A 15,359-nucleotide genomic window follows, 5' to 3' on the forward strand; every position below is an offset into this window, starting at 1 on the left:
GTGAAAGAAGTTACACATCTAAATTGCCTGAAGAAATAATTTCTTACAATATGTATTTATCAAAGCAAATTAGGATGAAAATTACTGACGCTCATTGAGAAGAGAGAAAAATTAAAGTGTGTTGTGTATACTACCATTTGTATATCATACTGAAAGCAAGCAGTGAGCTATGAGCTATAGCCACTTACATAAATTTGAGGTGTGATCAAACAATATGGTTAATGTTTAAATAAAAAAAATTATTACAATAAAAGACATATTGCTATTAATCCCCCTCACTTTGAACACACTTATTCCATCGTTCTTGCCACTTTCTGAAGCAGTTCTGGAAGTCCTCTTTCGTGAGTGTCTTTAGTTGCGCTGTTGTGGCTGCTTCGATATTCCAAATCATTTTGACTTTGAGGAAGAGCCAGAAGTCACATGGTGCCAGATCCTGTGAATAAGGTGGATGAGGACACACCGTAATGTTTTTATTCGATAGAAAATGCCGTACCAGAAGTGATGTGTGACACGGAGCCTTTCTGTTGTGATCAAAAATTACGGTGAATGCTGCTGCCAAGTGCCATCCAACAAAGGCAGGGGTCTTCAATACGGGAAGCGGCACAGTGAACCTTAGTAACTGTGTGTGACAAGTTTCAGCTTGTTTGGTGCAGTCAGTCGAGTTTTGAGCTACAATTGAGAGGTGTATTTTAAAGTATGCTGTAAATCATGGAACACGTACAATACATTGACATGAAATGGGCGAACGGTTTCATCCTCCATAATGACAGTGCTCCATGTCACACATCGCTTCTGGTATGGCAATTTCTGTCAAATAAAAACATTACTGTGTATCCTCATCTTCCCTTAGTCACCGGATCTGGCACCATGCGACTTTTGGCTGCTCCCCAAAGTCAGAATGACCATGAACGGTGGTAAATGTTTTGAATCGATTCAGGAAGTAATCAGAGAGAATTAGTAAAATACTTTAAACCTTTAGTAAAGAATATAGCATCTTAAAATGTTATTCATTAGGGGTTCAGAATTTTTAACAGACAATATAATAATATTTTTTCCCTCCAATGCAGGTGTTCTTTATACATTTTCCTACAGGGCTCCTCTGTGGAGAAATCCGAAAAGCTTATGTAGAATTTGTCAATGTCAGCAAATGTCCTCTTACTGGATTGAAGGTTGTTTCTAAACGTCCAGAGTTCTTTACTTTTGGTGGTAACACGGCTGTTCTAACACCACTAAGTCCCTCAGCATCTGAGAACTGTAGTGCTTACAAGACTGTTGTGACAGATTCTACCTCTGAATGTACAGCACTCACATCATCAGCTTCTTCTGTAGACTTTGGCATTGGCACAGGAAGTCAGCCAGAGGTGATTCCTGTTCCTCTTCCTGACACTGTTCTTCTCCCTGGAGCTTCAGTTCAGTTACCAATGTGGTTACGTGGGCCAGATGAGGAAGGCGTCCATGAAATTAACTTTCTGTTTTATTATGAAAGTGTTCAAAGGCAGCCTAAAATACGGTGAGTATTATAAAAGTTTTTTTATTTAACCTCTATATTTAATATATGCACAAATTCAAATAAATACTTGGATATTTATTAACATGTCATTGTTTATTAAGATATTACCCCTTCCCTGTTTTGCATGATGTTTGTATCTGAGGTTGTCCCTAATAACTACAAGTTCTAAGTGGCTGAAAGCAGAAAAAACTAAGCTACATTAATTTTTTTGTGGCTTTTCTATCTGTAAACTCTTTGATTCTTTGATATAGGTAAGTACTGTGGCCGGAGTTATCACATAATAATGAAATTCACAGGCACCATTTGCATATGCAGACAACCTTGCTACAGTCATCATGTTTGAAGAAAATTATTTTGTTTTACCTTTCCTTTTCCCTTTTGCCCTCCAACTCCTCGCCTCTGAGAATGCATGAAAAAAATGTATGTATTTGCTGAACAGATGTTATAATGAGGATCACTGAAGAAATCAAACCTAACTGACTTTGTGGCCTTTGTATTACAGAGCAGAATGTTTTATTTGTGTTAATGCAGTTGTCATTTTTATAAAATTAACGGAGTAATTGTGCTACATTTACTTTATTTAATGGAATATTTTAAGTATTTTGTAAGACTTACTGTGAGAACAAAATGACATAGTATTTGTAAGCATAATTGTATTTTATATCCTAAATAAGTGTTAATTCCCCTCAAGAAAATGATAGAGAGTGCTCTGGCCAAAGCAATCAGGGAAGGCTTTATGGGATATAGTAGTGGTAAAATGAGCTTCCAAGGAAAGTAAAGGTTTCAGAATTTGGATATTTAGGGAGAAACGTAAGAGATTAATGGGTCTTCCTGGGAGAGGCTGTGTATATATGAGTGAAGATTTGCAAGTTAGGAAATATAAACTGAATGAATTGGTTTGACCACAGTGTAAAACATGAGTAAAAGAACCAAAGGGGAACAAACCTTGAAAATGTACAAATATTATGGAGGGTCTTGAATGCCGGGTGAAAGTTTGGAGTTTATTTGGTAGGTGTTCGGTTTCTTTGGAACCACTGTCGTAAAGCAGGCATAATCAGGACATTACTATTTGAAGATTACTTTCACTTGCTATATAAATGAGTTTAATGAGCAGGGAAAAGCCTAGAGTCAGGGAGACTAATAGTTGCCTTCCAAAATGAGAAGAAAGAATTGAACTGAAGTTAGGCCAAGTTGATAATTTTGTTTTATTGTATTCTTTTTTTTGTTTTTTGTTTTTTAAAGTATGAATGGTCCTGAGAGTGATGAGGTTTTAAAAGCTTTATTTGGAATTATAGAATCATAACAGAAGGAGAGGTTTTTAGATTAAGTTTACAGTTTTTTATTTCTTCAGTCACAGAATATTAAGACACACTGCAGTTATTTGTACTAGCCGATCTTTGAATGTACGAGCCACTGTCTGCAGAAGTAATTCTCTTGAAGATGAGGAGGGCCGAGGAGGCAATATGCTGGTCTTTGTGGATGTGGAAAATATCAATACTGTAAGTTGTTTTAAAACTAAATTATATTTTTAATTATATTTGATGTGTTTCCTTTGTTTTTAGTAATGGATTTGTTTTCCCTTCACAAGGCAGCGTAAATTAGGGATTTAGAAATGTTCGTGTAACATAGAGTGTGAAAACATCTTAATGCTCCATTAGCTTTGTAATTTTAAGTCTCTCTTCAAGTAAAAGGATCTGGTGGCATTAATATGGTACATATTCATATGATATATAGCCCCATATGTCAGTAATTCAACCCAAAAAAGATGTCATAAAGTATTTTCTAATCTCACCATTGAGAATCTATTGATGTAATTAAATTTACGAAGTTCTGTTAGGATTTCACATTCAATATTAACTTAACCCTTCACTTACACATTTCTGACAGTACCATTTCCTTTAATATAAAATATTTTAAACATTCTCCCATATCTGTTTATGTACTCAAAATATAAGACTGTTCTTGAAGAAGGGAATGCAATCTCATGATTAAAATAGGATTTTAACTTTAGATTGATTCAGTCCAGATACTTACTTATTACTTAGAGATGTTTTTTGAGATGTTTTTAGAGATGTTATTATTTACTTACTTAGAGATGTTACTTATTAGTTCTGTAATGTCCTTTGCTTTTAAGAAGCTTCATAAATTTGTATGATCATTTCTATTTAGGATATGTAGGGTTAATGAGCTAATACTTTGTTTTGATGATCTTCAAAAAAAGTCAGTATTTGTAAGAGTAAAACAATTTTCATAATTTCAAATTAGCTCTTATTCAGGAGAACAAAAAATTACATACAACTTAAATAACTTTGTGTATGTTGTATATTGGGATTCTGTTTTGTGAGTTTTTTGTTGTTTGTTTTTTTGTCTTAATGGAAATAGGATATCAGAAAGATCTGAAGAACTGAAAAAAAGAAAAGAAAAAAAAGATACAGTTTTGATTCAAAATTGACAACAAATAATTTTTGATCTATTAAACACTACCAATAACTCATTATGATAGATTCTAATAACTGAATACTTTTAGTATTTTAAAATTTGCCACTCGGAGTGCATTATAAACGTGTGTCTTAGATGAAATGTTGACTTCTCTGTTTTAAGAAATTTAAAAAGGGATTTAAATAACTTAAACTTTCTGAAGTATATGTAACATTTCAAAATAAAAATCTCATGTTAATTGATGTTGACTTTGGTAGCAGAGTCTGAATATTGTTTTCATTGGAATACTCGAAGTTAGTGCTCCTAAATCCTGAATGATTCTTTCATTTCTTTTTGCTAGAGTGAAGCAGGTGTTAAGGAATTCCATATAGTACAAGTATCAAGTAGTAGCAAACACTGGAAGTTACAGAAATCTGTAAATCTCTCTGAAAACAAAGGTTTGTGCCTTTTCTTCTCTTTATAGTCAATTCTGACATGTCTTCATTGCTTGATTTTTTTTCAGAATAGTACCATAATATACAATGATTTGTACCTTTCTTATAATTAACTTTTTTAAGCATCAAATTGTGCTTTCGGTAGTTTACTTGACTGTGAATCATATTATCTACTTTGGTTCATTCTTTTCCATCTTTTTATTTGTATCTTTCTTTTTGCACTTTTTTCCTGTTCTTATTCGGTTGTAAAATTGGTGCCTGAATACATGATCACTGTCAAAATTTCAAACAGTACAGAAACATATAAACTAGAATATGGAAGTTTCTCTTTGATTCCTTTGCCATTAGAAAGCTGGATTTTCTTTGTGTTACTGTACCTATGTGCTGACTGACTCTTCCGTATATTTCCATATCTATATAACATTCAAACAAGAATATGCACCCTTTTGATATATATTGACTAATTGTTTTCCAGAATGTTTCTATCAGTTTATCATCCTGCCAGAAATATGAGAATATCTAATGCTTATAAGAATGGAATGAAGCTGGCAAAGTGATATTTGCTCTTTCTGGAAAAGAATTGTATATATTCAAAAGATATAAAAATGTTTAAACCCTTACTTAGCCTCATGGTTATCCTTATTTTTGGAATTTACACAGAGGAATTAATTTAAAACACGGGAAAATCCATATATTTAGGCAATTTATTGTAAGATTATACTTACTAGGGAAAAATTCAGTGTGGCTTTAATATAAATTAAGCTTCAACTGAGATTGTTTTGTGGTCATAAATTATATTAGCATTTTAGAAGTAGACGTCTGCAATGGTAGAAAAATGCATCATAGCAAAGTGTGTACATATCACAATATTGGTCAAAATCTTGCGTGTAAATACTGAAAGGAAATGAAGAAATAGTAGAGTGGTGGAATTGTGGGATTGTGGGCTCCCTAACCCCCAAGTTCTGATCTTTCAAACTTTCTGTTTATCTATAATGTCATATATATAGATAGATAGATATATACATAGATAGATACATACACACATATGGACATGTATTTCAAGACAATTTTATCTTTTTTATTCTTTTTTTTTTTTTTAATTTTTATTGGGGAAAATTGGGGAACACTGTGTTTTTCCAGGACCCATCAGCTCCAAGTCAAAAAGTCGTTGTCCTCTTGTGGAGGGCACAGCTCAGTTCCAAGTCCAGTCGTCGTTTTCAGTCTTAGTTGCAGGGGGTGCAACCCACCATCCCATGTGGGAATTGAACTGGCAAACTTGTTGTTAAGAGCTTGTGCTCTAACCAACTGAGCCATCCTGCTGCCTCAGTGGCAGCTCGTTGTCTTCAATCTAGTTGTGGAGGCTGCACCTCACTGGCCCATGTGGGAATCGAACTGGCAACCCTGTTGTTAAGAGCTCGCACTCTAACCAACTGAACCATCTGGCCATCCTGGCAAGTTTATCCTTTTTTAAGAGCTTAGTGTGATTTACTTCATTGAGATGAAAGCAAAGACATTTTTCGTTAAACATTCTTTATGATTATGAGTTATTTTCCATTTTGACCTAGGCAGTCTGAATAATGAGTTGCTTTTACCATGTCATAAACTGAGAAAGATCTTTGACATTTTCTCTGTTTTTCCTAGATGCCAAACTTGCCAGTAGAGAAAAGGGAAAGTTTTGCTTCAAGGCAATACGATGTAAGGAAAAAGAAGGTAAATTCACTTTATTTCATACTTTCTTAATGGTCATTTTCTATTTCATGCCAGTAATATGATTAGTTTGTTTTCCCCTGTTTTTCAGTTGCTGCACAGTCCTCAGAAAAATACACCTTTGCAGATATCATCTTTGGAAATGAACAGGTAATGCAAACAAGCACAGTAGTATTTGATTTTAAAAGTCACAATTCTGGAAAATCTGATGATTTTGGTGAAACTATTGCTCTAGAAATCCCCAGATTCTTTGGTGGATGAACGTATCGACTTCGTTGGGTTTTGCAACTTGACTTCATGCCCCAGAACAGACCAAAAATGCTATGTGGACTATCTCATTTTAATTCATTAGTTAAAATTAACTTTCTTTTGAGAGTATCACATGAAATAAGTATAGTCTTTGGGATTAAAAAAAAGAGAAAGAAACAGGATTATATGAGGGAACCTGTTTATTAGGGAAGACAGTCACAGTGGAACATATAGGTGATAATCCTCTGGATTTTGTATATCATATATGGTTCTGAGACCCAAATAAAAAGCTCTTTTGTGATTTTAAATGTATTATTGTCATTATATGTAAGAGTCACCAAGAGCATTGGTTTACAAACTTTCAAAAAATGTGCATGTGAGTGACCTGGGGATCTTGTTAAAATGCACATTCTGATTCAGTAGAACTCGGGTGAGACCTGATATTGCTATAAGCTCCTTAGGTGATACTGAGGTTATCCGTTTGCAGACTCTGTTTTTGACCTAGAGAATTTTGTAAAACAGAGCTTTGCCTCTCTGTCTCTAAAGCTCTGGTTCATTACTTCTTGGGTGGAGTCTAGGAATAGGCATTTTCACCTCCCCTGCAGGTAATCTGAAGAGGTGATCTGGGGATCTGCTTTGAGAAATACTGGACCAAGAGTAAAATTCCATGTAGCTGTGAGTTGTTATGCTATTGTTTTCTCCTTCTGTTCTCCTTGATAATTACAACATCCTTATACTTTCGTATTTCTCTTATCATTTGCCTTCATCTGACTTGCTCTGTGTGACTGTCTTTTGACCATTTGAGGAAGCGGCTAATTAGAAATAGATCAGAGCACCAAAAGCCCAATAATTCCAAAACAAGTGTGACTTTGTGAGACACTGCTTTCTGAATGGTTGAATTTAGCTTTCAAGACTGCAGTTGTTTATTTAGTTCATTTCATTTTTAAATTTAAAATTCCTACAAACATCATCAGAACCTTAAATTATGTTCAGGTTATAACTTTTATTGTATTTGTTGCTAAATAATTTTGTATAGGAGCATTACAGAAGGCAGAAACAAAGACATTTTCTCTTTGATGAATCTAGTTGAATAAATAGAAGTTACCAAGCAAGCGCTACAAATCAGTGAGAAACTGGGGACAATGGTTTACCAGGAAAAGTTCATTCCTTCACATGGGGAAAATGTGTGTATTTATTAATGTTTAATTATTAACTCAAAGCTTAACATCTGTTAAGTTGGTGCAAAAGTAATTGCGGTTTAAAAGGAGAAAAATCATTGCAAAAACCACAATTACGTTTGCATCAACCTAATATATAGCCTATAATGCAGGAAATCCTAAATATAGAGATTTTTACTATGAAACACAGTATTCCATTAAGGGAAATCCTGTAGTTCTGAATCCATTTAAAATTATTTTCTCATGTTCTTTCCCTTTAAGTATGAAAGCCAAATTAATACCAATAACTCCATTTGCATTCTGTTTTATTGGCTGTTTCCCAGTGTTCTAAGTATTTCAATGAGAAATACTTTTGTTATTTTACTAGTAAAAAATTTTCAACAATTTATTTTTTATTCATTTCCTTAGAGCTACCCATTCATCCTCCCTGGATACTTGAAAGGTCAAATCTAATGTAACAGCAGTGTAGATGAATTATTTTGAGGTAATGGTTTTAAGATCAGGGTAATTCGTACCAAATATTTTAAGTGTTGAAGTCTTCGGTGGCCTCCCTATATTTAACCGGATTGACAAGAAGTTATTGAATAAGACTTCTGGGTATATGTAAGTTATAGAAACGTAAAAGGCATATTTAATGGAAAACATTTATGTAGAAAAGTGATTTTCTTTTAACAGATAATAAGTTCAGCAAGCCCATGTGCAGACTTCTTTTATCGAAGTTTATCCTCGGAATTAAAGAAACCACCAGCCCGGCCATCGGTGCATACAGAAAAACAGTCAGTAGAGGATGCTGTGAGATTAATTCAGAAGTGCAGTGAGGTGGATTTGAATATTGTTGTATTATGGAAGGTATGTGTTTTTCAATTATTTCAGCAAGTCTTGCTTATAGATACTTGATTCTTAAGCTGAAGAACAAATGTGAGCTGCTATTTACATTTCTCCTGCTTAAATTTTCCAGTTTCAATATTAAAGTAGTTGTATAACTTTTTTTAACAGTTCCATAATGACTTTTTTGCCTAAAAAAAGAATTCATTCAAATTAGATGACTGTATTCTGTGATATTATTACTTCTCATTGATACTGAGAATGCTGTAGACATGATAAGCTCCATGAAAGCAGGTATTATTATTAAACTCTTTATTATAGGCATTTTCAAACACTGCAAAAGGAGAAATAGCACCATGAACCTCTAGGTACCCATTACCAGCTGCAGCAGCTTCTAATTTGTTGCTATTCATCTTTCATCTATTCCATTTTCCCTCTTTGTTTCATTTTTACCTTCCTTTTTTTGCTGTAGCATGTTGTTGTTTTTTAAATGACATAATATTTTATCTGTAAATGCTTCTGCATGTACTTCTACCAGATAAGGACATTTTTGGTTAATATAACCCCAGTATTATTATCTCAACCAAATTAATTCGTAATTATCTAATTGTTGATCTGTGTTCAGTTTTTCCAGATTATTTGAAAAATATTTTAATTTTTTGTTTAGAAAATCATAACCAAATAAGATCCACACATGGCAGATTAGAATGAGATTGTTTAGGCATTAGTCTTCCCTGAACTATAAATAATACAGAGGAGACTTGTTTTTCACAGTACATCTTATGCAGATATTATTATTTTTTAAATGATTCTAAATTAAGGATCTTACCCAAGGATATTCACCTGACCATCTGAAAAAGTTTGATTTTGTGTTGTCTGATACAAGGGTTCGCAAAAAGATATGCCCATAGTAGATGATCGATAAATACATGTATTTTAAATTGATTCAGATGTTCTAGAGAGTGTTCTTTTTACAAAACCACACATTATTAGTAAACTTTTTTGAAATCAAGCTAGCATGATTTTTTTTTCATGTTTCAATAAAACTGCTTTTAAGTAAATTGATACTTTCATTGATTGTTGAAGGTGTCTAATATTAAAAATATCAGTTGCATATTGTTAGCTTGAAATCCAATGTACTTGAAGCTTAGAATCAAGTGGATTCTATTTTCAGACTCAGCAGCATTGCCCCTAAGGTAAACCAACCACCCATTAAATAAATGTATAATAGACCCTTGCATTTGTGTCTGTCACTCCACAAATTACTTCCATGTTACAATTTGCGATGTTTCTGAGACAGCATTTTGAATAATGTATGCTCTGCACTCTGTACTCATTGTTAACAGTAACCTTGATTGGGGGGAAAATGTTATCTTTTTAAAAAATGGTCCCTGAATAAAAGCCCACAACTAGTATTAGTGATCACTTGAAGAAGAAAACTAAGACTGTGATGCTCCTTGGCTAGAAAATAGAAATTTGAATAGATTAACAAATGGGATAACAAATGGGATATTAAGTTTGGTAGTGACTAGTGTCTATGATAAGTTTATCATTTACTCATTTGAGAAAGTGGTAGGTTTCCTTTAGTGATTACTAGATAAGACAAAAATGACCCATTGAATGAAGGAAAAGCTTCAAAAGTCATTTAAGTTGTAGAGTGAGATGCATAGGAAGCATAAGACTTTTAAATAAAATGTGATTCAGGAGAAAACTAAGAGCTTGGACATTCTTGTGAAAGAAAAAAAAATCGAAACGGGGTATAGTATAACTCCTAGCCAATCTTAACCAAAAATAAAGGTTTGTTTTAAAAAGTTCAGCCGTTATGCCTGGAGGAGAATACATTACAGAATGATGCATGGCTATGACTTCTTCAGTCCCATGAGACCATTGGAAAAGACAGATGACATGTCTCAGGACCTTATCTGTCAGCTGTCAACCTCTCATGATTAAGGTCACCCCATCAGGTGTTTAATGCCTGCCTTTCTGGGTTGTGCATGGATGGATACTGAGCAGGTCCTGGGCTGCCTGTGCCTTATTTAGTACAGCACTACTCCAAGTGTGATCCGTGGATGGCAGACTGTCACTAGTAAGGATAAGATATGGACAGAAATTAAAAATAAACATTTAGAAACTTTGATAGCATTTTGGCTGAATAATTTTATGTCTTTTGAATCTGAGAGTAAAAAGAATTGGGCTTGTTAAAATTAAGCTTTTGTATTTGTATAATGTGACAGTAACAATACATCAGAGCCATTTACAGATTGTGTTTTCTCCTGGGCAGAAGCAGTTCAAGATGGAAAAGAGTTACATGCTGGAACAGTGTTTTGATATAGATGAAATCAGTTCACACCACAGAAAAGAAAAAGCCTTTTTTTAAAAAAGCAAATGTACCTATATTTAAGGTCTCCAATGGCATGACATTTCAGCTCATAGCATTTCTGATTGTACTCACTGATGTTAGCTCTACTATGTGATAAACATACGGGTATTTCAGAAGCAAGAATGTAAGAAAAAGCCTTTTGCATTTATATTGGCATTCCAGGAAAGAAAGTTTGTGTTATGGCATTGTTCTTTTGGATAAGTTTCTTAAGAGCTCTAGAAAAAATTAAAAAAAGATTTCAAGATGTGTCTCAAATACCCAGGCCAACTGTGTTATATTGAGGCAAAACCAGATTTTGACAGATACTGTATAGATTGAATGAATAAATAAAAGTAGAAATGCTGATACAGCTACAAGTGTTCATAACTGATAGATATTAGACATATTTTTACCTTCCATCAGATATTGCATTGGTTACTTTTGAGGTTACTAACAAATAAGGCAACATTTTTGTGCTTTGTATCTTAGGCTTACATAGTGGAAGACAGTAAGCAGCTTATTTTGGAAGGTCAGCATCATGTTATTCTTCGCACTATAGGAAAAGAAGCCTTTTCATATCCTCAGAAACAGGTAATAACAGAGTTTGCTTTGGGGCTTTCCTGTGAACTTGTGGGGGGGTGTTGTTTGATTGTTTTTTGTGTTTTTGATGGGGTCCGTTTGTGCAGGCTTTTATTTTGGGATTTGAGTTGGGGGTTGGTAGTGGAAGGCTGATTAAAATTAGAATGAACACAAATTGCTTTTAAAATTCATTAGCACCTTATGAGAGTATTAAGATGCATTTGTGATCTTGAGGTTTCCTGCGATATATTCTACTCTGAATCTAGATTTGATAGTTAAAAAAAAGAATTGATTTGTTTGAAAGAAAGGGAACCATGTTCTCTTTATTATTTGTAGTAACAGGCCCATACCATTGCACAATTTCCAGGGGCATAGCATAAAATGTAAAGGATGGCCTCTGGAATTGTGCAGCAATTGGTAATAGTGTTTGATATGTTTTCTTATTTTTTCCTAAAATGCTATTTAATCTTACTAAAAAGTTCTCATAGTATATATATGAACAAAATTTAAGTACATTTGGTCCAGTAATTTAAATAGTTACTTTGTATTGTTTTTGTAAATAATGGATCTTATTTTCAAGTTTTTTTCCTCATTATTTTTGACAACTTTTATTTTGAAATAATTTTGAAACTTACAGAAGAGCTGCAAGAATAGTAGAGAGCACTTTCTTATATCTTTCACTCAGGTCCACCAATGGTTAGCATTTTACCTTGTTTGCTTTATCACTTTTCTCTATGTACGTATTGATTTTTTTCTTAATAATTCTCAAGTAATTACTTCCAAGAGAAATACAGGCATCCTGCCCCTCTCCCCCTAAATATATCACTGAGTGTTGTTCCTAAGAACAAAGATAATCTCTTACATATTCATAAAAATGATGACTAAATTCAGGAAGTTTAACATTGATATAATGCTCTTTATATACAGTCCATATTTAAATGTCATCAAAGTTCTCAATTATATCCTTATAACTGTTTTTTCCTATCCAGGATCCAGTCCAAGATCATACATTGTATTTACTTGTCATGTCTCTTTAGTCTCCCTTAATCTGGAACAGTTTCTTTGCCTTTATTTGCCAATTATGACACTGACGTTTTTGAAGAGTATGGGCCAGTTATTTTAATTATAAAATGTCTTTGGATTTTGCTTATGTTTCCTCATGATTAAGATTAAAGCCTATACATTTTATGGCAGAAATACTACATCAGTGATGTTATCTCCTTGTCAGTGTATTTTGTCAGAAGGCACATGATGTTAGTTTGTCCCAGTATCAATGATGGATCAGTTGATGAAGGTACTATCTGCCATGTTTCTCCACAATAAAGTTGCTATTTTTCCTTTTATAATAAGTAATTTGTGGGGAAATAATTTGAGACTATGTAAGTGTCTGATTCCTCATCAAACTTAGGTCCACTAGTTTTAGCTTCCATTGGTGATTCTATAATTTGAATCAATTTTTATTTTGATAGTACTAATGGTAATTTTCCATTAAGTTTAATGATGATATCAAATTTAACCCAAAATCGATTTCTTATTTTAAGAAAACCGTTTTTCTCTTTTTGATTAATACAAAATCTGAAGTTTTAGTTGTAAGTGCCACAAACTCGATAAGTTGGAACATCTCAAACAATGACAAGATGAGCACTTAGAAAATGAAACAAAGTAATTTCTATAAAATTTAGTTTTATATTCCCATTTTATATACTGCGTATGGCGTATCCTTTTTATTTCTTTGTATTTCACCTTTGAAATATTTTATATTCTCTTTATATAATTAACTGAGCTTGGGAGATATGGCAGTTTCATCATCCTGTGAATAATAGATTTGAAGCCCAAAGACTTTCAGATTTATGACTTAGTACAAATTACTTGCATGCATGATGGACCTTAGCTTTACTACTCACTCATGAAACAAGGATAATAGTACTTTACACCTTCCTCTCGTGGTAGAACTGTCATCAGGTAGAAGCAAATCCTTATTGTGAAACTACTGTATAAATTCTTAAGCACTGAGTATGAAAATACTTGTTGCTACGCTTAAGCTGGGAATGGGGGAAAACTCTTCTAAATATTCTCTCAGTAAATTAGATTCAGGTATTTAGTCTTTTTTTATGGCCATTGTTCACATGTTTTCCTCCTGATAGGTGGTATATAGAAATTTATTCATTGTAATTTAGAAGTCTCAAACAATAGCTTGTTTTCTTTGATGAATAGAATTTATTAAACAATAATACATATTTGAACTTTTTACTAAAGTGTAACATAAATGTAGAATAGTGAATAATAGCTCATTAAACTAAACAAATGTAAAATAGTGAATAACAGCTCATTGAACTTAACAAATCCTGTATGTCCAGGACCCAGCTCAAGAAATAAAATGTAACCCGCACCCCAGAAGTTCTGCTCTTGCTCTCCTCCAATCACAAATCTTCCCTCCTCCAGAGTAAACCTCTGATCACTTTTCTCTGACTTACCTGTAAAAAGCCAATTTAGTTCTTGATTTTGCAGGTGTCTAGATCAGAGGTCAAGAAACTTTTTCTGAAAAAAGCCAGATAGTAAATATTTAGGCTTTATGGTCAAAGGGTCTTTATCATAACTACTCATCTCTGTTGTTGGAGTCCAAAAGCAACAAAAACAAACATAGATAGTCTGTGGCTATGTTTTAACTAATGTGCTTTACAAAAACAGGAGAAAAGCTGGATTTGGCCCATGGGCTATAGATAGTTTGCCAATCCCTAGTATAGATCAGAATCCAACTTGACTAGCAGTAAATTAAAAATCACAATTTTCCTGGATGGTGAAGGAAAATGGGGGAAAAAATGACCAAGAAAGAAAATAGTAGAAATGGGACGTTATTCTCTATTTTCAGTTAGATGGTAGTGAGATTTATTGAAATATTTACTGTGTTCCTGACACTGGCTATATTAAGACTTTTTCGTACATGTTAACCTTTAATTAATAGTTGAAGTATATAATCTATAAAACACAGCAGTCTATTTTCAAAATAAAATTTTAAGGCAATTTTAGTTCTTCATCTATTAAAACAGATGCTATAGAATTGAATGTCTATAGCCTAAGTACTAAGCAGTTTTACCAGATGAGAACCATAGTAGCTTTTGAAATCATTATTATTATGACTCCCTTTTTACATATGAGGAAATTAAGTCTTAACATATTAAATAACTTACCTGCGATCATAGAGCTAATAATGTGAAATTGCTGGAATTCAGGTCTAATGCCAGCGCATAATAAATAGGGAATGAATAAATGATTCTGAATCATATTTTCTTTCCACTAGATTGTATTGCAAATGATTCCAACTGTTTGTTTAAAAACCAGAAGTATTGTTCATGCTTTACTTTATTGGTTTTAACTTCTTTTGTTTATATACACTGTATTTTAACAAGGCAATATTTTTATTGTCATATTTTTTTCTTTTCTCAGGAGCCACCAGAAATGGAACTATTAAAATTTTTCAGGCCAGAAAACACTACAGTTTCTTCAAGACCATCAGTAGAACAGCTTTCTAATCTCATTAAAACAAGTCTGCACTATCCAGAATCATTTAATCATCCATTTCATCAAAAAAGGTTTGAGGATTTTTTTGTTAAAATTTTTATGCAACACACACATGTGTGCACACACAACACATGCGTGGGCACACACACACACACACACACACACACACACTCACTCTTATTTATTTATTTTGACAATAGCATTAACCCAAATATTGAAGAAGAAATTTAGAATAATATTGAGTCTACAGAAATTGCTCTTAAGTAATCTACCCTTTATTACGATTATTGTGTTGCTGCTGTGGTTAAAGATGGATATTGTCTCAGCCACCTCTGTTGCCAAAAGTTTCCTTTTGATGAGCAGTTTTATCTTTAAGTCAAAAACAAGGAAAAAATATTTTATATTTGACTGCATGTAGACATGACTGACTGCAATATACACACAGCAACAGTTCAAATTTAGACAGTATTATTTACTTAAGATTTATTAAGTGGTAAACTTCCTGAGGAATGGTATATTTATAATTTTGGTAAATACCTTGATTATATAAACTTAAGATT

The 15,359-nt window shown here is 33.2% G+C and overlaps 1 protein-coding gene across 8 annotated transcripts in view; it reads left to right on the forward strand.

The window, feature by feature from the left end:
* Positions 1-15,359, forward strand: part of TRAPPC8 (trafficking protein particle complex subunit 8) — a 78,842-nt gene that overhangs the window by 55,456 nt on the left and 8,027 nt on the right. For all 8 annotated transcript variants that reach the window (XM_019714079.2, XM_074340195.1, XM_019714076.2 and 5 more), the window contains 8 exons: positions 1,068-1,510; positions 2,862-3,009; positions 4,290-4,386; positions 6,025-6,093; positions 6,182-6,240; positions 8,193-8,366; positions 11,191-11,292; positions 14,725-14,870. In XM_019714079.2, the coding sequence (XP_019569638.1) occupies positions 1,068-1,510; positions 2,862-3,009; positions 4,290-4,386; positions 6,025-6,093; positions 6,182-6,240; positions 8,193-8,366; positions 11,191-11,292; positions 14,725-14,870 (1,238 nt within the window). The remainder of the gene's footprint in view (positions 1-1,067; positions 1,511-2,861; positions 3,010-4,289; positions 4,387-6,024; positions 6,094-6,181; positions 6,241-8,192; positions 8,367-11,190; positions 11,293-14,724; positions 14,871-15,359) is intronic.

Source organism: Rhinolophus sinicus, linkage group LG09 (assembly GCF_036562045.2).
Source record: "Rhinolophus sinicus isolate RSC01 linkage group LG09, ASM3656204v1, whole genome shotgun sequence".
Lineage (NCBI taxonomy): Eukaryota > Metazoa > Chordata > Mammalia > Chiroptera > Rhinolophidae > Rhinolophus > Rhinolophus sinicus.